Raw genomic sequence first — 23,986 nt, 5'->3', positions numbered from 1 at the left:
CACACGATCAAAGAAGGTGGCATGGAGAGTTTTGTTTGTTACTTTCTGGGATCACAAGCTACACTTAACACATGATGAAAGAAGGTGGCATGGAGAATTTTGTTTGTTAATTTCTGGGATCACAAGCTACACTTAACACATGATCAAAGAAGGGGGCATGGAGAATTTTGTTTGTTACTTTCTGGGATCACAAGCTGCATAACACGATCAAAGAAGGTGGCATGGAGAATTTTGTTTGTTACTTTCTGGGATCACAAGCTACACTTAACACATGATCAAAGAAGGTGGCATGGAGAGTTTTGTTTTTTACTTTCTGGGATCACAAGCTACACTTAACACATGACCAAAGAAGGTGGCATGGAGAGTTTTGTTTGTTGCTTTTTGGGATCACAAGCTACACTTAACACATGACCAAAGAAGGTGGCATGGAGAGTTGTTTTTTACTTTCTTGGATCACAAGCTACACTTAACACATGATCAAAGAAGGTGGCATGGAGAATTTTGTTTGTTACTTTCTGGGATCACAAGCTACACTTAACACATGATGAAAGAAGGTGGCATGGAGAATTTTGTTTGTTAATTTCTGGGATCACAAGCTACACTTAACACATGACCAAAGAAGGTGGCATGGAGAGTTGTTTTTTACTTTCTGGGATCACAAGCTACACTTAACACATGATCAAAGAAGGTGGCATGGAGAGTTTTGTTTTTTACTTTCTGGGATCACAAGCTACACTTAACACATGACCAAAGAAGGTGGCATGGAGAGTTTTGTTTGTTGCTTTTTGGGATCACAAGCTACACTTAACACATGATCAAAGAAGGTGGCATGGAGAGTTTTGTTTGTTACTTTCTGGGATCACAAGCTACACTTAACACATGATCAAAGAAGGTGGCATGGAGAGGTTTGTTTGTTACTTTCTGGTATCACAAGCTACACTTAACACATTATCAAAGAAGGTGGCATGGAGAATTTTGTTTGTTACTTTCTGCGGTCACAAGCTACGCTTTACAGGTATGATCAAAGAAAGTGGCGTGGAAATTTTTTTTACTTTCTCCGATCACGGCTTTTGCGGCGGCATGTCAGTTTCGGTTTCGATTTTGTATGACGTCACTTTTTTTAGTGGAGTCGTCGGCGGTATAGGTGTATTTACTTGTCGTGCCGGTCCGGGTCGGCGCACATTGACGCTGTTTGGGGCAGCGTTGGATTCCCCCAAAAATTGCAAGACTCATTTCGGTCGTCATTAGTTTCGCGTTGCTCTCAGGCGATGGCCAGCGGCCTCGCGCCATGGCGAAGGTGCTCCGGGCAAAGGTGCCTATCAGCAGAATATTGGCTATCGCACCGTGCTATCAGCTTGGGGCACAGCCGATCGAGACAGCACAATGGGCCTGACAATAGCAACGTGGCGCCACTGTGAATAAATAGTGGTGGTAGTACGTCGAGGCAGACCGGCGCAGGTGTGAGGCTGCCAAGCGTGCACACATTGCGGGTATCGCCAAGCGTGTCTCCATGGGCAAGCGTGTGGCGCTGCCCTTTTTGGCAGCGGTGGCTGTTGTCTTGCTCGACTGCCGGTTACTGTTGGCGCTTCACGTCACGGATGGACACTGCAGTGCACTGCCTATCGTCGTGAACACCTGGGGTTTCTCCAACGCCACGCTCAGAGGTACACCGCGCGATGTGATCACCAAATCTCGTGCATAGAGTATTTCGTGTTAAGCCAGCTACATGCCATTCTTTAACGCTGCTAAACTAGCGCCTTGTAGGGTGCGCTTGCAAAATGCGCGCCCAACACAACTTTCAGAACCGCGTGCGGGATCACTTTCGCTGAAATTCAACGCTCAAAGCTGGTGAGAAACTAATTGTAGCAGCCACGTCGCTGTTTTACGTAGTCGGTCATGATGTGGTGCTGCTAATGATGATGGTGATGATGTATTTTTAATGACGCAAGGTCATTTTTTTTTCTTGGCCAAAGAGTGCCATAGCTCAAGGTGTGATTCTTTGGAAGGTGGGGTCAAAGGCCCATTTTCCAAAAATTTCACCCTAGAGAAGCCGAGCACCAGGCCAGGGGAAAGAAAGCACCCATTGGAAGCCGGTGGGTGCACGGCGGCACTGCTGACTTGCGCGCCAAATCATCGCCAACAACACACAGTATCTGCCAATTTACGAAGTCCTCATCTTGCAGGCTGAGCTAGGCACTCGACTCTGTTACTCAGATTACAGAAACTCAGCTTCCCAAGCTATTTTGTAGCCTGGATTTCTGCTTTTTTGGAAAATAGATAATTTTATTGCTGCCAAAATGGTGTTTCCTCAAGGAGATTTCAACAGACAAGAAGTGTACCGCAAGGATCAGTTCGCTCACCTGTTCTTTTTAACATTTTTCTAAGGTCCATTCCATGCATTCAAAATGTGAAAACTTATGTGTACGCCGACGATATTGCATTTTTTGCATCAGCCGGTGACATTCACACTCTTTATCGAACCCTGGAAAATTACCTCAATGTTCTTGACAACTGGTTAGAAAGAATTCATCTGTCCCTCAATGTGAAGAAATGCGCATTGTTAGTATTTCCGGTTTCTGTTCCTGGAAATATCTGCCTGGTCTATAGAAATAACGTAATTCCTCAAGTTCAGACGGTGAAGTATCTCGGAGTAATATACGACTCTACTCCGTCCTGGCGGCCACACATTGAGCAAGTTTCTGCAAATAAAGTTCGAGCCATTGGCATCCTGCGCAAGCTTTGTCATGCTAAGTCAGGCATGAGAAGGCATACACTTCTGATGATTTATAAAATGTACGTCCGCCCAATTTTGGAGTTCGGCTGCGTTTTATTCTCGGGAGCTCCTGCCTATAAACTTCGCCCTCTTGGAGCGTAAGGCGTTGCGCCACTGTCTGGGGCTTCCAAAATATGTCACCAATGCTGTTCTGCGCCTTGAGGCACGAATCCCATCGTTATCAGCTAGGTTTCGCCTTTTAACAGTTCAAACATTTTTAAAATTCTGCGACTCGCCTCTTCACGCCTCCAGTATAATATTTCGTAGTCAACCTTCCGCCTTTTTTAGTGCCGCGTGGTCTCATTTTCATACTCCGCAGATATGTTTCGTGCAGTCCCTCCTTGATCCCATAAACATTCATTTCACAGATGTCCGCAAAATGTATAACAACTCATCTTCTGTCCATCATTCAAACTCTACTTGTCGTAAATCACACGCCATCACGATTACACTTATCATGCACTAATATGCGTAGTTTGCTACCCAAACGTGTTGAACTATGTTCATACCTGGATAACAGTGAGTGTGACATTTTAGCATTAACTGAAACGTGGCTTAATCCTGATATTTCTGACACTGAGGTACTGCCCGATACCAACGAGTACATAATCTTCCGCAAAGATAGAGAAAACAAAAGAGGAGGAGGTGTCCTAATAGCCGTCAAGAAGCGTATAGCATCTCATCTTGTTAATTTACCCAGTCCCCTTGAGATTATATGGATCTGCATTACGTCATCATTCATTAATTCAATAATAGGTGCATGTTACAGACCACCAGATAGCTCCGCTGCTTTCATATCTCACTTGCGCGATAACCTCAGTGCCATAAGGACCAAGTTTCCTAAAGCTAATATATTTCTGATGGGGGACTTCAATTTCCCGGACATTGACTGGTCTAACCTCACCTCTGACTCTCGCTGTTCTAAAGACTTCATCGACTTAACTTTAGATTTTTCTTTAACTCAGTTAGTAAACCAACCTACACGCGGAACGAATATTCTTGACCTTGTTTTGACTTCATGCCCCGACAATTCAAGCATCGTCTCTACTAGTGAGGGATTCAGTGACCATCTGATTCTTAATTTTGCAGTTAGCATTCCATCACATACGCGGCATCTAACGTCTAAGCTCATCTTCAACTATAAAAAAGCTGATTGCAAAGCTCTTAACGTTGGTCTGCAAGAATTTTGCTCCTCGTACCTTTCCACTTTCTCTTCCCGTACCGTCAATGAAAACTGGACCTTATTTAAAGAAAAGTTGCTGTCATTAATGGTTGCTCACGTACCACAAACTTCATTTCGGGTCAACATTTCTAAGCCATGGTATCATAGGTCACTTCGCACAATTAAGAATAAAAAGAAGCGCTTATTTAAAGCAATGAAAAAATCTGGATCTCCCTCTCTGAAACTGCAACAGAAAGACTGCGAAAAACAATACTGCCGTGCCGTTCGTAAAGCGAGACATAAATTTTATTCTCATGATCTTCAATCCCTTATGCGCAACAACCCTAAAAAATTCTGGCGTACAATATACCCAACTAACACTCATACCCAAATCGCTCTACAGGACAATACCGTAAATTTCATTACTGACGAAGAAAGTGCGACTATCTTTAACAATTATTTTACTTCAGTGTTCACCCATGAAGATCTTTCTAACATTCCTGCCACCGCCGAAGTCGACTACAGATATATGACCCCCATCGAATTAACTGTTGAAGGCATCGCGTCACTTATCAAAAACCTTAAAATGTCCACTAGCTCTGGTGTTGACGGAATCAACGCCAAAATTCTTAAACTCACTATAAACTCGAGCAGCTTAATCTTGTATCACATTTTTCAGCAGTCTTTATCTACAGGTGAACTTCCGTTTGATTGGAAAATAGGCAAAGTCATCCCCGTGTTCAAATCCGGAGACAGAAGTAACATCAGTAACTACCGACCTATATCTTTAACCAGTATTGCATGTAAGCTCCTAGAACATATCATTGCTTCAAATGTTGCGCAGCACCTTGAACAAAACCGCTTTTTTTACCCTCATCAGCACGGTTTTAGAAAAGGACTGTCATGCGATACTCAACTCATGGAATTTACGCACGAAGTTCTGACTAACATGAATGATAACCAACAGACTGATTGCATTTTCATCGACTTTTCTAAGGCTTTTGATCAGGTAGCACATTGTCGTTTAATTGTCAAATTCTCTGCTTTAAATATCGACTCATTAACGCTATCATGGATTAGAAATTTCCTCTCATTTCGCAAACAATTTACCAGTATAAATAATTGTTCATCTTCTCTCTCTGAAGTATCGTCCGGTGTTCCCCAGGGCAGTGTCCTGGGCCCGTTACTATTTTTAATATATATTAACGGTCTGCCAACCGACATTACCTCTAACATCCGTTTGTTTGCTGACGACTGTATTATTTACCGCAGAATTTCTAATCAAACCGATCATATCGCTTTACAGAAAGATCTAGACCATATAACAAACTGGTGTTCCATGTGGCTAATGCCGGTCAACACTGATAAGTGTAAATTAATGACTTTCAGCCGTAAACTTTCAAACTCTTCTTTCACCTACTCGCTCAGCAGTAATCATGTGACAACAGCGTCCTCATATAAATATCTCGGCATTCACCTAAATCGAAACCTTTCCTGGTCGACACACATTAATAAAATTACAGCTAAGGCTTCACGAACCCTTGGATACTTAAAGCGTAATCTTCATGGTGCACCATCTGACACTCGAAAACTAGCCTACCAGACGTTTGTCCGCCCACAACTAGAATTTGCATCACCCATCTGGTCACCTCACCAAGCGTATCTAACACGTAATCTCGAATCTATACAGAACCGTGCTGCACGCTTCATCGCTCGTGATTATAACCGGCATTCTAGCGTCACTAAGATCAAGTTATCGCTATCACTTGAGTCTTTAGAATCACGTCGTACCGTAGCCCTTCTTTGCTTATTTCATAAAATGATTTTCAGTCTTCACAGTCACACATTACCTTTGTCACGGCCATGTCGCACATCTCATCGCCTCCATAATCATAGCAGCTTTACGCGTATTTTTGGTCATACAAAAGCATTCAACATGTCTGCTCTCCCACGTGCCATAAACTATTGGAACAGCCTTCCTGACGATGCTACTAATACCAGAAATCCTGCTACATTTCGTGATAAAATAACCGCAATCTTCGCCTAGTTGTCTCAGTTCTGTGTATTCTTGCGAAAAATGTTTTATTGCTGCTTAGAGTGAACTAACTTGTGCACTTTTTAGCCTCTCTGTCAAATCGTGTTCCATTTCCATGTTGCCACATTTTGAAACACGTAATTATTGTGTGTTGTATTACTTTATTTGTATTCTTCTGAGTGCCTCTTGCTAACTATTGTATAAAGTTTTTCTTCTGTCCTTATTTTCTGTCCTTATTTTGTGTTTTTTTTTTTTTGCGCTGTTCTCTAACTTCTATGTACTGCCCCACTCACACAATGCTCCAATGTAAAGGAGCCTGTGAGTAACTTGAATAAATAAAATAAATAATCAGGGATAATCAGAGATTGAATTCAATGAAATTTTTCCATCGAATGCAAAGCTGCAGCCCTTTCCTCTTCTTCAGGGTTTGTTGCAGGACCACCTAAGGTCCTTTCCCTCTCATGTGCTTATTGTTGCCGATGCCTCGCAGGATCGCGAAAAGGCAGGTGTGGGAATTTTTTCGCCTTCACAGGATTGGTCTTTTTCTCTCCGTCTTCTGGACTTCACTCCAGTTTATCTGGCTGAATTATTAGCAGTAATCCTAGCCTTACGAAAATTAGAAACTACCGTTTGCCAGGTCGTGATTATCACGGACTCTCTGTCCATTTGCTCTTCATTATCCTCACCCACTGAGTCTCGGGCATTACGCCTCTTTATGTTCCTGATTCCGCTCCTTCTAAATTCGGTAAGGTTGCTTTTGGTACCAGGTCACATGGGCTTTCACTTAAATGAGGTTGCAGATTCCTTAACAAGGGCCTCTCTCTGCGGCCCAGTTATTGCTGTCCTGCCAACTTGTGCCTATACAGCTGCGGTGAGGTTTTGCAGCTACACAATATTTCAGGAATTTGCTGCCTTGGCTCTTACATCATCTCCCGAATATCAGCATCTTCTGCATCCTTGGAGTAGCAAAGACTGGTGCTCGCACAGACTAGAGGTCTCTTTCACGCGTTTGCGTTGCCGGGTTCCCCTTCTAAATTTCTACCTTCACAGATCTGGCCTGGCGGCTTCCCCATTGTGCCCTTTTTGTGCCGAACCTGAGACAATAGATCACTTCCTGCGGTTCTGCCACTGCTTCTCTCATTTGAGGAGGTGTCTTTTGCAAATTCCGTTTCATCAACTGGGTTTGCCTGTGTCCTCTGCGGTTCTTTCCATTGCCGCTTCTTTGCTTGGACGAAGCGACAGGAGTGTGCGCTCTGCTGTGCAAAATTTCCTTCCAGGAACGCAGCGACTCCCATTCTAATTTCTTTTTCCCGCTCTCAGTCAGTATGACACTGAAACATTACAGGCATTGTATACTATTATGCACATTAAGCCATTGTCCCGTCTTCGATCTCCAAGTTAACAGGACTCCTGTCCTTGCGTCTTCCAATCTATTAACCTACATGATATTACTACTCCTTTTCTCGTCAAAACGTTCCTGTAACCGGCAATTAACTGCCTGTGTCTTGGCCACTCCCCCGCAGTGGATAACCTACCTAAGCTAGGCTGCAAAGATATATGCGTTGTTTAGAGTCAAGGAGAGTGTCACATGAAGATTGTTTTAGTCAGTGCGACCTGCCATACTTGTGGTTGGCGGTTGTGATGTGCTAGTGCAGAAAGATGCATTTCTTTTCGTGCAGCATGGGAAGTGCTGACAGTGGAAAATGGCACAGCATTAGATGCTGCGGAGCAAGGTTGCTCGCAGTGCGAGAGAGACCAGTGTGATGGCACGGTTGGCTACGGTGGCAGCCCAGACGAAGATGGAGAGACGACTCTGGATGCACTCATCATCGATGGGTCAGTTGACATGTCATGTCATGTGATGGGCACTGTTCATTTGAGCTTTCACTTCCTTGATGTGTACACGAGAGTCGTGTTTGGAATCAAGAACAGTGCAATAGTGGGAAACATAATGAAGAAGAAAAGGCGTGTTTGAAGTGTCACCCTTTCTCTGCTGTTCCCGTGTAGTGCAGCCATGCACCAGTTCATGCCAGCATATACCATGACTCATCAAGCTGTGCCCTTCATTCCACTATTCTTAGCAAGAGACCATAGGGGTGTGCTGTCAGTGTCAAATGAGATGCGAACAGGATAACTAAGGTTCGAAACACAATAACACGAAAATACTGCTGGAGATGATGTATAGGCAGGGTCTATTAACACTATGCTGAAGTCTGCGCTAGTATTACTACATAAAATTATATATTTTATAGTATAATGTATAATATTGTTACGTGGCCCAAGGCGAGGGTGCCGTGAGGACGACTCGGGCACTGCGTACAGACCGAGCACACAGGGCCCACGCAGGGCACCCAAGCACAGAACAGACGCACCACTGATACACTCGTTCACCTCATCCTCATTCACAATATCTGTTGCAATATTCTTAATATACGTCGCCGAATGTTCTGGTCAAGGTACGCAGGGAATTGAGGTGCAAGTGTCCTTTCAGGGCATACTTGTCCGTCACCAAGTGCCATTGCGTAACATCAGTTGTTGCTGTGGGTGAACTGGTATGTTTATTTGTTTTATTGTTCATTATTTATTTATTTATAGCTACAGTACCCATGTAGCAGCACTGTTTTTGGGGAGAAATATCACAAAGAACAGAGTATATTTTGCATTAAGCAGATAATGCAATGTACAGAGCTCTAGAGAAACTTGTGCACTTTGCAAGCGAAAAACCGAGGCAAAAGGAAAAAAATATGAATCAGTGCAGGAAAAGGAACCAGCCTGACAAAAAAAAAAAGTGCATTTCAAAATGCATTAGATTTGAGAATCTGCAAGAAATAGAGCAAAGCATATTTGGAAATACAGAACAGGTAAGGCATAGCAGGAAATGCATAATAGTAGATACAGAAATCATTTTGACACAAGGTTTTGCAAAGCAGCAGAATATGATGTAGGAGAGGTGGTAGCAATTTGCACAGGTAGGCTGTTTCAGTCGTTCATGGGAATGTTCGTGTGTATTGTTCATGGGAAAAAGCTATTTGAATATGATTATTTGAAACCGATCTTTATGCACTTTTATTGGGTGGTTACTGTAAGGGGAAATATAGCTAGTTTGGGTGGGTGGGTTCTATTTATTTTTTAACGCAGTAGCATTAAGGCGGGAGTCCCATTCAGCAAAAAAAATCTGGCGGTGGCGTTGGCAGCGTTGTGAGCAAAAAATCCCCGAAGAGGCAATCTAGGCAGGCCACCAAGGTCACGTGACCTTGTGACGTCATCGCAAGCTGTCTACCGGATTGTGAGCAAACTGACCACCGTGGCAGGCGGCAGTTAATTTAATGACTGGTGGTGAGAGGTCGCTTGGGAAGAGCAGCCCGGGCCGCACAAGCCCCACCGCTGGGAGGCACCTTCTATCACAGCTGGCAGTGGCGCATCGCTTGACCGCTGCACCACTGCTGCGCCAGGAGGGGTATATGAGGACTACTCCCAGGGATCTGTGAATGTAAAGTCGAGAATGACCTCACATGTGGGCGTTAACCCATTAAACCATTGCATCATACCCTTAAGGCAGAGTTTAAGTGTCCCCTCCAGCTTTTTTAGTACTATTTTTATTATTCAGCACATTATAAAAGAAAGCTTTAAATACATGTTCCTGTTTTCAAGGGACAGCCTCCCCAGTTTGTCACGTAAACCAGAGGAGCTGTTTTGGAAATTATAGCCACCAGAAACAAACCGAGTGGCCCATTTTTGGATGCACTCCAATTCCTCAATATTTGCTTTTGTATGAGGGTCCCAAGCGGTGCAAGCATGCTTGAGTATGGGATGTTTGTTAGACATATACAGGGCCTCCTGGAGTACAACAGAAGTGTCCTTAAAGTTGCGTCAGAGGATGTTTAATGTGCAACTTGCTTTAGTCAATAAATAATTGTCAGCATTCCATAATAGGTTTTTGAAGAAAAAAACTCCCAAATACTTGTAAGCTGACACAGAAAATATGCCCATTCCACTGAGAAAATATTCTATTTGGAGGAATTTCTTTTTGTTTGTAAATTGGACTATTAGATTAAGAGACATATTCCAATTTTCGTACCAAGAAAACACAGAGTTGGGGTCATCCCATAGCAAAATGGAATCAGCTTCTGAGTAAACTTTGCAGTAAATACAGCAGTCATTGGTGTAAAGTCGGATAATTTTTGAAATATCATTAACGAGATATCATTAACAAGATATCATTAACATTATGGATACAAGAGAAAAGCGCGCATAAGGAAAATGCAATTTCTAACCATGGTCTTGTAAGCGAGAAGAGAAGCATGACCTCTAAAAGCAACCCTTATGTCCTGCTCTGATGCGCATATACCTTGAGAAAAATGTGAACCATTCTTGCCTGTGTAGATAACTCCATAAGAAAAACAAACTTAAAAGTGTCAATAGTAAGACAGTTGTTCCTTAGATAGGCATGTGATGATGCCACCGGTATCGCCTATGCGAGAGCTGCTTGTTATGGGTCGCCGATGCTGCAGGCGATGTGGATTTCTGATTAATTCTTATCGAATCAGGCAAGTACATACATCATCTGAAGTGGTGTTGAAACAGAAAGACTGTTATATACAATCTTTGTGTCAACTCTTTGCATGAATAAGCGAGCAGTTTAACTGAGAAAAGCATTTTACGGTGCCCATTTAACGTTGAAACAGTCAGTACTACAAGCCTCAACCCCTCGAAGGTGGAACTCACCATGAGGTGGAACTGGTCTAGATCCTTGGTCACATGAGCATCCCTGTAAAGAATGAGCCCATGCGCTGGCCTGAGACTTACTAGATCATACCCTGGATGATTCCACCACAATCACAGACCTGCCAAATGCCACTTCAGTGGATGCACTGCCTACCTCATTCACATAGTTTTGTTGATGTCTGGAGAGTCCACTCTTTGTTCTCCCTCCCAGTTCATCTTCCTAGGCCTGGATGGAGCAGCTCACGTAAACCTTGGCCCCTAGCCGGCTCTGGCTGATGCATCATGCTGAGCTGGTGTCTGTTGCCTTTGGGGCCCTTGTCTTAAAGCCTCGTTTTGGTGGCACTGCTTCTTTTTATACCTTTTAACGTCTTTTACCACTGCTACTTCTGTGCAGTTAGAAACACTAAATGCAGACTCTGTCCCTGTCTTGCAGGACATTCTCGTATGCAACAGCCACCTGTGTGTGGCACCTGTAGCAGGCTAATGAGCATCAGGATGTATGTTGTACTCCTGGCTTTGCAGACCACATTTGTATGCTGACAAAATGAAAAGATACCTGCACACTGAGATTTCAGTGCATGTCACAGTGTGGCTGAAATTAATTCGGAGCTCTCTACTGCATTGTGACTTGTTGCTTTCCATTGGCTTTGGCATGCGAAAACCAACTTGCAAGTGGGGTTAAACGTCCTGAAACTACTCATGGGATGTGAGGGACACCACAGTAAATGGCTCTGTATTAATTTCGACCACCTGGTGTTCTTTAACCTGCACTGATGTTGCACAGCACGCAGGTGTCTTTTTGCATTTCGCCTCCATCGAAACGCGGCTGCCTTGGTGTTACTGTTATGTGCAACGCTCTTCTGTGCAGATGCGAATGTGTCGGGATGCTGTGGTATTCCTCTGGCCTGTTGGGATGCAATTTAGTGAGAGCATCTACACTTGGACAAATGGTGTGTGTGTGTTGCTAACCCCTTGTCGTATTGTGCCCTGCAGCCCCACCTATTCCATGGGAGCCGTGGGCGACCTGCGGCGGGTGAAGCGTGCGATCTCCGTGGCACGGGCAGTCATGGAGCGCTCCACCCACACGTTTCTGGTTGGCGAGAAAGGTACGATCGCTCTGCTGAGAGCACTGCCATGTGGCTGTGATGTGCCGGGTGGCTGGCCCGTGGTCTAATTGGTTCAGTTAATAATGCAGTTTTTCTTAGTTTGCTTCCTACCTGATTTTTGTTTTTGTCAGTGTATGTAGTAATGCTTTTCAATTGTCCCTCTTTATGATCAGACAGCCTGTCATCGAATTCTCAATAACAAGACCAAGTCATGTTATCATGTTTATAGCAGCGTTTTGTGAGGTGCGCAGCCTTAATGCCGTATTGCAAGTTTTCACGGAGTGAGAACGTATTAGTTGCCAGCTTGATTTTCATTTTTGGATGCAACAGAACGCAATGAAAATTTCAAGTTAAAAAAGATTTTGTACAAAGGTAGAGTATTTGTTTCTGGTAGCTGAACCTGTGTCTTATCATGCCTTGCTGTAATTTTTGTTAGGCAAGATTTGCTCATGAGGCAGTATGCTGGCAGGTTTCTCTTTTGGCTAAGGCGTCAAGGTAAATTCATTGTTTCTAGTGCAGTTTGGCACCTTCTTTTCTACAGAATCAGCTCTGACTGCCCCGAAAAACTAGTTCAAATTGTTTCTTCTTTTCGTGATGGTGTGGCATGGCTGAACCCAGTTTAGCTTGCCCACATGAAGTCAACATGGATGCAGGGATTATATTGCTTATATGCAGTGCGTCTTCTCATATCCCTTTGGAATGTTGCCAGTAAGCAAGCGTTTCTGTGGTTGTCTCGTCCCGCTGCCTATTGGTGTTGCTAGCACTGCCCTCTCTGGTGTGAGCGAGGGGGGACTCCACCCACCCATTTCTGGTTGGCGAGAAAGGTACGATCGCTCTGCTGAGAGCACTGCCGTGTGGCTGTGGTGTGGTCTGGTGTGGTGTGGTGGGGACTGCGGCACTCACGCAGTCACCGTTCTGTGTCCACTTGTGCAGCCACCCAGTTTGCTGTGGAGATGGGCTTCAAGGAGGAGTCACTGGCCACCAACCATTCCAAGCAGATGTGGTCTGACTGGAAGGCCAACAACTGCCAACCAAACTACCGCCAAGTCAGTCTGCATTGCTTTATAATGCGATAGCATTAGAGTTCACATCAGGAGCGAAATCTGCCGTCCGATGTCATGAAATTCGCTGATTGGTCAAGAGAGGTCACGTGACCTTGTGACATCATCACAGCATGCCCTGATGAGCCACCCTGAATGGTCAAGAGAGGTCATGTGACCTTGTGATGTCATCATGACCTGGCCACCATGGCAGGTGTCAAATTAGTGATTGGTGGAGGGAGGTCACGTGAGCTTGTAATGTCATCATCAGCAACCTAGTTTCTAGATAGCAGCCTAGATAGCATTAGAGTTCACATCAGGAGCAACCCGGGGCTGTCTAATGTCATGGAATTCGCTGATTGGTCGAGAGAGGAAGGTCACGTTACTCCAAAGGAACCAATCACAGGCTGCTTCCCAGAGGAGGCAAATTCAAAAATGGAACGAAATTGATAATCGATGGTTGGTACCTACTGCATACCTTATTAGTGACTAGTAGGCAGATTAAGGTGAATTAGTAGATGGACTAGGAGTGGTATATGCAAATGTCGGTGCCATCACAGCAGAGCAGATACCAAACCAGCTAGCAGTTCGAATATTGCAGTTGATGGACTGACAATTGCAAAGAAACCTACACAAACACATGCAGAAGTTGCAGCAGAAGTTGCGACAAATGTGAGATCTAATGCTAGGCTTTCTGCTCTTATGGTGATTTGAGCATCCCCATAGTTTTCAAGTTTCTCTTCTTTTCATTTAAACTTTAAGTAGCTGGTGGAATAGTGCCAGTGACTGGGGTGAGCTCTGCGACGTGGATGAGATTGCCGCACTTTATTTCTTTGACACTAAAGGGCAGCACTGGCTGGCTACTGTTGAGTATGCCAGGAGAAAGGAAGGGCAAGCAGAGCAAAATAATTGTGCAGTGTTGTAGCCTCTGAAAGAATTTCTTTTTATTCAGATGTAGAAGTTCAGAAACCTACCCCACAGTTGTCGTTCGAAGGTACTCTATAGGATGGCTGAAATGAAGCTTGCATTACGTGTTGCAGAACTGGATTACTCATGTCTGTGCTGTGTGGTAGCGGTTGGTTCCTGAAACAACTGGCTCTCACCAGAAAACTTTGGATGCATAAATATTCCAGTCATTGTCCTCCTAATTTCTTTTACATCGCCCACACCTGCTTTCGCTACCTGGCCTTCTTAACATGCAACTTTAGTACTTTCAGTACTTTGCTAGTAATTGTAGACTTGTTCTCAAACTATATTTAGTGTTTGTCAATGCAAATTATTAAGCTTACTGTTCCGCTTTGTGCGTTTAGGCCCTCCATCATGTGTCGTTGGTCCTCGCCCGGGTTACTAGACGAAACAGTGTTATACACTGCATAATGAGAAGTTGGTGAGGTGCTCCTCATTAATTGTTCTGCCTAATTTTTCTACTTCAATGCTTGGCAATTCTCGAATGCATTTAGGAGACTACAACAGATGTGTTGTACAGTAGAACCCCATTGTTACGTTCCCGGTGTTGCATCTTCTTGGTTGCTAGGTTTTCTTGAGCCAGTCCCTTTCAAGCTCCCATAGAAGCCAATGCAATACAGACTTGGCTGTTGCGTCGCAACTGTGGCAGTGTTCCTGCATGCTATGTCACAAATGTCACTTCGCGATAGTGGTTTGTCCCGTGCCAACATTTTGACAGCCTGTGAATACGCATGTGGAATGGCAATGGCACACCGGCCAAAACGGGACTCTAGACTCCATCGGCGCTTGGCCGCAACCATGTTTGGCTGCTTCAGGCGTGTCCCACCGACCCACGCCAATGCCAAGCACACTTATGGATGGCGTGAATCTTGTTGCGGCTGTTGGTGCAATTCCACCGCAGCTGCGGATCAATTGCAAACAACCGCCACACCACGCACCACGCCATGCACCACGCGGGCAGCTGTCTACGAAATGCAGTTGCGCGGGTTGGCTCCGAGGCATGTTTCTGTCATTTGCGTTTTCCTTGTCACCTTCAGATTAAAAATGTAGTTTATAGGCTCAAATAGATGAGAATTGTGCATGATTGAAGCGCCTGCCACACAAACAGCTCAGAAGCACGCACACCTGCTCGAACTTAGCCCACTCCGCGCGCGCGCCGCCTTTACTGGTGTTTTTCTCCTGCCAGCAGCTGCTCAGGCTGACAGAGAGTGATCGTGGGAGCCACTAAGGCCTTGCGAATTCTACAGAAGAATGTTGCCCTTACTAGAAGTTAAAAAATGAAGAAAATGGCAAACAACGATGTAAATTTTTCTTCACATGCGTACGCCCCTCTTCACCCCAGCCTGCTCTTAAGAGAGAATGCAATAGTAATTTGTTACAATTGATTCAATTCCTAAAAGAAGAATCTGTCATCAGCAAACTGTAATTATTTTTAAGAACTCTGCCAGCACAACAATGATATCTTACCAACTCTGTGTTTGGCACATCGTAGCCTCAGCTGCTTATGTGCCATTAAACCCAACAGCTTCCTAGCTACTACGTTTCCCAACTGGTGCAATTTTTTTCGTGGTCCCGAGAAAAATTAACGGAACAATGGGGTTCTACTGTCTTTTTGCCTGACACTATCTGATGAACAAAGCTACTGTGGTTCAGTGGTTATGGCACTCGGCTGCTGACCTGGAACACAAGGGTTCAATCCCTGCCGCAGCGGTCGAATTTTGATGGAGGCGAAATTCTAGAGGCCCGTGTACAGTACGATGTCAGTGCACATTAAAGAACCCCAGCAGGTTGAAATTACCGCAGCCCTTCACTACGGAGTCCCTCATAGCCTGAGTTGCTTTGGGACGTTAATTCCCCATAAACCCATAAAACAAAGTGAGCAAGGGAAGGGGAAGCCCTTTGTTCACATTGCCAAGAAACCCATCTTCCTGCCCTCCCTCTACCATAGACTGTCTCGTGATGTCAGAGATAGTGTTCACTGTCATATGAGTGTGGGCATGTGGTGAACGTATCGCGTGCATGTGTATGGTGACGCTCTGTGTCCAGGATGAGAAAAAGAGCCTTGACTGGTCTACTTCATCTAGCAAAGTGAGCCAGCTGGAGGTTCAGCAATGCACATTGCTTTTCCTCTGCCTCGCAGAATGTGGTCCCTGACCCGCGGACGAGCTGTGGTCCATACAAGCCTGCTGCACGCCTGTTTGAAGACCGGCGGGGTTGTCCGTCCACAGCCAGTGAGCTCAACCATGACACCATCGGCATGGTGGTCATTGACGCCCACAAGAGGCTGGCGGCTGGCACCTCCACAAACGGAATGAACCACAAGATTCCTGGGTCAGTGCCAGCCTTTGTTTTGAAACAGAGTGTCTTTAATTTCACACTTTTCCAGCTTATTTTGAATGCTAACAATTCTAAATAATGCTCGGAACATTTTTCTTTGGACATTGGTGAACATTTTTGGCTGACATTATGTTGTTCAGTGTTATGAATGGCAGGATATTGTGCAGGAAAGGTTGAGAATAAGCACATAAAAGGCATTGCCTATTCTGATCTTGTTCTTTTCACATATTTGTACTTGCCAGCGGCAGAAACACCTCATTTGCTTAATTAACCCATTCTTGCTTGGCTTGTGTAACATTATATATCTACGAACACTTGAAGGGATAGAGTGTGCTTATTTTCCCTGCATTGCATGGCTAATGTGAGCTGAGCCTTAGCAGGGTTATGTGCAGGTAATAACTTGTGTACAATACGCAGTCTTTGTCTGTGATTATGCACGGTCACTCTCCTCGTGCAGATGTGGCATAAAATGTTATTTTCACCCCTTTGGTGTTCTGTGCCACAATGTGCTGAAGGTGGGCAGCATAAAGCTTATCCCGAAGCATTTTTTTTCATAATGTGCTTCAGAACATGCATCATTGGTGTGGTGAAAATCTATGGCGTAGTGCTGTATGCAAGGCAGAAGTAGTGTCTCTTCCTGCACTTACACCTATGAAGAAGAACACGCTTATGCATCATCCTTAGCTATTTTCAAGCAAAATGACGACCGATATTTTGTGCCAAGATCTCATCATCACTTGAAATGCCAAGCGACTTTCAAACTGTTGTGATGCAACACCCAAAGGTTGCTTACCTTGACCTTATGACTTCGGGAGCACTTGCTCTGCTTTGTCAGGATGAATTTGATATTTTTTGTCTGTCAGATTGGAAACACTACTGAGTGTTGAGATTAATCTTCATACACAGCGGGACTGCAGTTCGTTAGCATGCATCAAAATACACTTTCCAAGTCTGGGTGTCTCCCTGAATGCAAAGGAAAAAAAATTTGTAGTCACAGAGCTAGCAGTTCTTCCTGTGGCTATTATTTTCTTATGCCTTCAATAGGTAGCATCGAGGTCTCCTGTCACGTAAAGCATTCAGACAGGTACCTGGCCAAACATGCATCTGTCTTCAAGTCAAGTCAATGCACTTCACTTGGGTGAAGCCAGTGTGGTCAAGCAGGCAATACTAAAAGTACTTGAAAGTTTGTGCGTGCATGTCTCGTCTGCCTCATCTCCTGTTTTTCATCTTTACTTTATGCGTAATTTGTATTTATCAATGCAGGATGGGAGGTTGTGCGTGGATTTTTGCTCAAAATTACGGTACGTACATACAGGCAAAAGAGGCATTATCATCCATGAGAGTTTCTGATAAGGCACTGATAAGGTTTTCATCCATCTGACAAATGTCTGCAGAGGAACCTTCATTATTCAGTATTGGCTTAGCTAATGTTGGGCCGGAAACATGGCTGCGGAATCATGGCTGAATCTTGATGCTATTCACTGTGTATAGGTTAAATTCATTTAATAGGGATTTTTTCACTTCATTAATATTTAAAGGTAATGAATTGACTTTTATGGAAACTGTCATGGCATTTATTGGAGTTTACCTCGAGAACAGTCGTATTGTTCCAACCGAATCCACGTTTTCTGCCCAAGAATGACATCTCCACAGTGGATGATTTCCTGCAAGGCTTGTTTCCCCTTAGGTATTTTATGGGGAACATGATGGATTTTGCCCCTGATGCTGTGGCCGCTGCCTGGGAGTGTACTCATTGGCTTATACTAATTGCAGGCGCATCGGGGACTCGCCCATTCCTGGTGCGGGTGCCTTTGCTGACCAGGAAGTGGGTGGGGCTGCAGCCACGGGTGATGGTGACATCCTAATGCGCTACCTGCCCAGGTGAGCCCCCTCCTGGCAGCCTCCGCTCTGGTTCCGTTGCTTGAACAGAAAAGGCGGCCAAGTTTGACTTGCAAAGCGCGGACAACTGTTCAACATGGGGTGGGATTTTTATTGGCACAAGGTAACAGCCTGGCACTGGGTTGTGACCACTGTGTATGGAAGGTGGTGAAACTAGAAAGTGAAGTGTTTTCCTTTCTGCTTTTAGCTATGAATAAAAACTGCAGTTGGCGTTAGACAGACACAAGCCATAATGGAATTGTTAAGTCAGTGGTTTACTGTAACAGTGTAGCCCTGTGGTTTGCAAAGACAGGTGCATGGTGCAGGTTGAAATAGGGAGGACATGTAACATGCGAAGCAGGCTCTGAGCCAGCATTTACAGTCGAGCCCAGCTATATGAAGTTATTTTTTATGTTCAACAGTTTGAAGTTCTCTTTGAAGATGCATGCAAAAGTATAGCGTTGTTGTTTGCGTTTATCGAACTCCCATTCACCAGAACATTTGATATACCGAAAGGTTCTCCACACCCTTGTAAGTGGCGCTTCTCGTTATAAATTTTTTGTGGCAAAAATACTTTAAGCTTAAATTTTGCACGTTTGGAAAAGTTTCCATAAATTTTTTTGAACAAATCAGAGATGGTTGAGTGCAACGTATAACACGTTTGGCATGGAATGACCCTATATTGAACTATTTCACAGTCTCTTTTGAGTTCGATGTATCTGGCTCTGAAAAAAAAATGGTATTTTGAGGAAAGGAATTGGCGCTGTAGTTGTCTTGCATCTGGGTGGACACCCGAACTGCATCGCCATCTGGGATCTTTAACATGCGCTTGCATCGCACAGCACAGGGCGGGCCACCGCCTTTGGGTTTCCCCTCTGGGTTGAACCCGGGAACTCTGGCTCAGTAGCTGAGCGCCCTAACCATGGAGCCACCATGGCGAGTATCTGACTTTGACAGTATTGTTTGCTGTCATGTAATGAGTGCACAGGATATCAAGTGGTAAGAAAAAGATGAGGAACTTGTGTAAAAAAAATTCTACGAATTTTCCATCTTGTTTGCATCTGAGAGTCGGCAAGTTGGATGTGCTCATGTGTGCAGTAGGAAACCATACAAACTCTTTTGAGAGGAGCAAGGAGATCAAAGGTGTGCTCACACAAGCTGTGCATGTAGTCAGTGCACATTGGTTGAGAGTGCTTGTTCTTAAGCCTGGTCCACCACACTGCACACATAAGCATGGATGACCAACTTGCCAGTCAGTATGGCTTCAGGTGCAACAGAGGTGTGACCGTGCCCCTGCTTTCAGTTTCCACGCAGTGGAGAGCATGCGGCGTGGGGTGGACCCTGGCAGTGCGTGCACCGCTGCCCTCCGCTACATTGTGCGGCACCATCCGCGCTTTGTCGGTGGCATTGTGGCTGTCAGCATTGACGGAACCTACGGTGGGTCCCTCACACAGCTTTCCACCTGCTGTGACTTGACTCAGCCTTTTGGCCTCACTGTTATATGGCAGCAGTTCTTCTACTGAAATGGCCCCTGTGTTGCACTTGGAAGATTTCATTGCTCAGATGGCAATGGTGGTGGTCCCCTTTGCGCCCAAAAAATCTTGCCTTACTAATGGGGTTTGCAAGGCTTTATTCAGAAACTTCATGTTGAGCTGGACTAGAGGCGGCTGGCTGGCAATTCTCCAGCAATACCTCATCGCTTATTATATGTGCACTCTCCAGCATTTGAACGCATTGACAAACTTCGCAACACTAGGGTGAGGTATCTAAATTAACGTGTAAGGTTGCCTCAAAACTTTGCAGAAAAGCATTCCATGGGCAAGGTTTCACTTTTTTAACGTGACAGCATTAAGGCTCCTGCTCTGCAGAAAATGTGGCGTCATTGTGCTCGGCGGCAGTGTCTTGATCGGAAAACCAGGTGTTCCACCTGTCACCCAGGTCATGTGACTTTGTGACATCATCACAACCTGCCCACTGTGGCAGGTGGCAACTTGTGATTGTGGATTGTGAGCATACTGCCCGCGTGGCAGGTGGCGGTTAAATTTATGATTGGTTGTGAGAGGTTGCGTGGAAAGGACAGCCTGGGTCTCACAAGCTCCACCAGTGGCTGTATTTGAAACAGCCACCTGCCCTGGCAGTGGCACTTCGCTGCACCACTGTGCCAGCAGTGGTATGAGGACTCCCCGCAACTTATGAATGTTAAGTAGAGAATGACCAATTCCGCATGTACATATATGGGCATGTATGCAGAACCTAGGCCACAGAGAAAGAGTGCTTGCTCAGTAGAGATCTCTAATGTTATTGCATTGTACTCTTAAGGGTAGGTTAAGCGTTGCTTGGTGGTGAAAGAAAGAACAGTATCCATGTCTGCAAAGTGGTGCACAAAGAGGGTCCCAGGCTGCTGAAGGGACCTGTTAACGCTATTATGTCGTACCCTTAAGGCAGAGCTTAGGTGTCCCCTCAAGTTTTTTTTAAGAGAAGAAGGGTTGTCTGAAAGCAAATAAATCTATGCTAGTTTTCAAGCTCGTCATATCACTTCTTTAATGAGTTATAAAAGAGTTGCTGCTTTGTGTTTTTGTCTAACCACGTGTTGGCACTAGTAGAAAAAAAAAAAAAAAAGGGTGGGGCACAAGGCATGTGCAGTATATTTTGCCTGCAGCTATAAACAAAATTCTTGGGGATCCATGCCAGGACATGTGTACCTGGGCTCGTCACTCTTTCGTACTCGGCAAGTTGTCAGAATTGTCTGAAATTGCAGCAAGCATATGGGCAGCAGTCATACTTTGCTAAGGCTGGTTTTTTTATTTCAAAAATCTTATGCCAAGCAAAAATGATAATGGATTAATTCAGCCCACAAGTTCTCTAGGCAACAACTTGAAAAACTTAGGGGCTTCCTTAACTGCATTCTTAAAGAGGAAAATGTGATAGCATTTAAGTTGCCTGCTGTGGCGTCTGCAACAAGTGTCTTATGTTCTTGCAGTTTTCCTGCCAAAACTTTGGCTGGAACCAGTTCCATTGGGTTATCATATCATGGGATTTTACTAATCTGGCCCACAAATCCACCTTAATCCATTTTCTGGGCTGGGCCTACTGCAAATAATTTTGGGGGTCCTTAGGAATTTTCAGGGTGGGCCAAGTTTCAAATTTTGTAGTTGCTTTATGAATGAATGGTTGAGTGGTGGTCATGCAGTGCTGGTGACATCACAACTCTCTCAAACACATTCATAGATCGTGGGGAGTCCTCATACCCCTACTGGCACAGTCGTGCAGCAATTAAGCTATGCACCACTGCTTCAGCTGGTGGTCCATGGATCATGCTTTGGGATGTTTAGTTTTACATTGCAATGAGACAGTTGCAGATTGCTGGTTGAAAGTTCAATTAACTTGCTGTTAACTTTTAAATGTGGTCCTTATATTTGGGCTTCACTGTACTCACAAAAGAAAAATAGTACAAACAACTAAGGAAGCAACAGTGAATTGAGCAAAACGCTGAGGAGGTTGGCAGCACTAGGAGAGGATAGTACTGCTAGCTCTTTACACTAGGGGGCTTTTTCCTTTACATTGGAGGTATTCCCATTGGGAAAGTTTTTGCCCAAGTCTTGCACAAAATGTCTGTTCCTGCCTGTCTAGGTGCCCATCTAATCGTTGAAGTGATAATGACATAAGTGGTAGTGAAAAATGGTGAGCAGCAATTATGCAGCTATAGTGTAGCTTATGTGATGGGCATAGTTTGTGTGTTTATAGCTGTGCTGGTCATTGTGTTTAATTATATTGACAAGAGTCAACCCTCGATAATTCAGACTTGAGGGGGGTCAAAATTATCCTGAACTGCGTGGTGTTTGAATTAAGAGATGCCTTTTTATTGTGCCTGATGTTGGCAGAACCAAAATCTCGGTTTGAATAATCAGAAGTACGAAAGTTTGAATTAACAAGGGTCCAGGTACCCTATGCAATTTGTGTCCTGTGCAAATTGATGCACTACATTTCCTGAACCATTGCCAGTTGTACAGGGCTTGGCAGAGCACAGCCTGTGTACTTGTGTCTTGTGCTCACATCCTTGTTCCCGACTCTTTCTTTTGTGCAGCATGCTAGAAGCGCAGAGCTGTTACTACGTGGGGGCATGCAAGAAATATAAAACCCTTTAGACTCTACTCCTGTCTAAACAGGGACGATATGTGGCCCATTCCTTCCTGCAGGTGCAGCATGCCATGGCATTCCCAGGTTCCCTTATTCGGTGGCAAAGCCAGAGTACGGCACAGTTGTCGTGGAACACGTCGAATGCAGCAACTAAAACCTGACAGCTGTGGCAACTTATCAGCACTTTCTCATGAGGCATCCCGACGCCAACACAAAGCATCTCATCCTAATTCAATGGATGACAAAAGCTGCTGTTTGCATCCCGCCCTGTCCACGATCAAGATGTTGCCTTTCTGCTTAACATCCTGGTATGTGCGGATTCCTGCTTAGTGTGAGTGGCCAAAGGGACTAGACTGCTTACAGCAGTCTCCCCCTGGCAAAAGGAAGAGATGAGAAACCTACGTTGCCCTTTTGTCGCAGTGGATGTGTGGCGACATTCTTTGGCTGTTCAACATCAGTGAGCGCATCACGTACACTTACTGCTGGTGGTAGTTTGCTGTGTCACCTTAGACGTTGCTATGCAGTGATTCTGCTTTTCTGAACGATACGGTGAGTGGGTGGATAATAAAGTGCGACCTCAGATCACCACCTGCATCTGTGAAGTTGTCTTTACACACAATTAAATATACCAGCAGACTTTTGCACTGCTCATGCAGAAGAGTCGGAACATGTGCTCTTTGGACTGGTGCAGACATGAGCAGGGCACTCGCGCTACCACTGCCTCTGGGACACTGCAGTCAAGCAAGCAGTACGACATCGTGCTGAGGAGAGCACTTCTTGCAAAGGCCTCTTGGTTTTGCTGCTTCACTGCATCTTTTTCACGATGGTGCTGACAGAGAGAGAGAGGAAGAGGGAAGGCAGTGAGTTAACCAAAAGGGTTTTCCAGTTGGCTACCCTGCACGGGGGGGAAGCGATGGGGGTATGTAGAAGGAAAGGAAGGTAGGTAATGAGACTTGCTGCAATGTTACAATCTGTCTCACAAGCGTGACACCCTCTGGTATCGAAACAGCTTTGCATGCCTTGAGAGAGTTGCCCATCACTGTGGCCACCAGTCCAAGAATCGCACTCAGTTGGAGGACGAGGATCGAACGCAATGCAGGGCATTTGTGTTGGAACCTTCAGTCATCTCCCCATAGCCATATGTGTCACAAGCAGGGCTGTGGCCATCGCAGTGCAGAAGGAGTGCTAAAGCAACGCAGAACTATAGATGGCAAAACAAAGCTGCTTCATGTCATAGTAGATAAGCCGCATAAAAGATGGATACATCTCCGCACTATTTTGGAATGATGAGGCTGGAGGAGCCATTGTGTCCACCACTGCAGAGCTACAAGGACTATACTCCGTTTCATACATCAGGCGCAACGCTGTGAAAGGTGCGGAAATAGTCTGGACGGGAAAATAAAGGGAGGCGCGTTACTCCGCGCTTGTTCTGCGGCCGAGTGGTCTATGGCATGAGAAAGCGACAGCGTGTTGTCAGCAATAACAGTGCATTTAATCAGGAACATAACAAATGTGTTATGTGGTAAGCCTACAGGGAAAGCATTTACTATGTTTCGCTCAGCACAAATAACGCACTACTTTTTGGTCGCGGATGCAGGCAGTGCACAGAATGGCGCTAGCTTTCACAGCGTTGCACATGATGTTTGAAACGGAGTGTAGACCAGTCGTGTCTGGCACAGTCGGGCTGGAATGAAACGCAAGCAGCACCTGTGAATGAAGCAAAATATTTTACCTCTGTACTTCCAGCTGCACTATGCAACTAGCCCAATTATGTATCTGGGTAAAGAGCCTACCGGAAGTGGACATTCATAAACCGCTTGTAAAGTG

The 23,986-nt window shown here is 44.9% G+C and overlaps 1 protein-coding gene across 1 annotated transcript; it reads left to right on the top strand.

Moving 5' to 3' along the window:
* The first annotated feature begins 1,132 nt into the window (after positions 1 to 1,132).
* LOC144127969 (N(4)-(Beta-N-acetylglucosaminyl)-L-asparaginase-like) lies at positions 1,133 to 22,753 on the top strand. The gene is made up of 8 exons (XM_077660993.1): positions 1,133 to 1,664; positions 7,650 to 7,806; positions 11,689 to 11,801; positions 12,735 to 12,847; positions 15,948 to 16,138; positions 17,918 to 18,025; positions 19,326 to 19,459; positions 22,219 to 22,753. Exons 1-8 carry the CDS (start codon positions 1,511 to 1,513, stop codon positions 22,311 to 22,313), a joined length of 1,065 nt encoding a protein of 354 aa, XP_077517119.1. The 5' UTR covers positions 1,133 to 1,510; the 3' UTR covers positions 22,314 to 22,753.
* Positions 22,754 to 23,986: the final 1,233 nt, after the last annotated feature.

This window comes from Amblyomma americanum, chromosome 4, assembly GCF_052857255.1.
Source record: "Amblyomma americanum isolate KBUSLIRL-KWMA chromosome 4, ASM5285725v1, whole genome shotgun sequence".
In the NCBI taxonomy this organism is placed as follows: Eukaryota; Metazoa; Arthropoda; class Arachnida; order Ixodida; family Ixodidae; genus Amblyomma; species Amblyomma americanum.
This window is presented reverse-complemented; position numbering and strand designations above follow the sequence as displayed.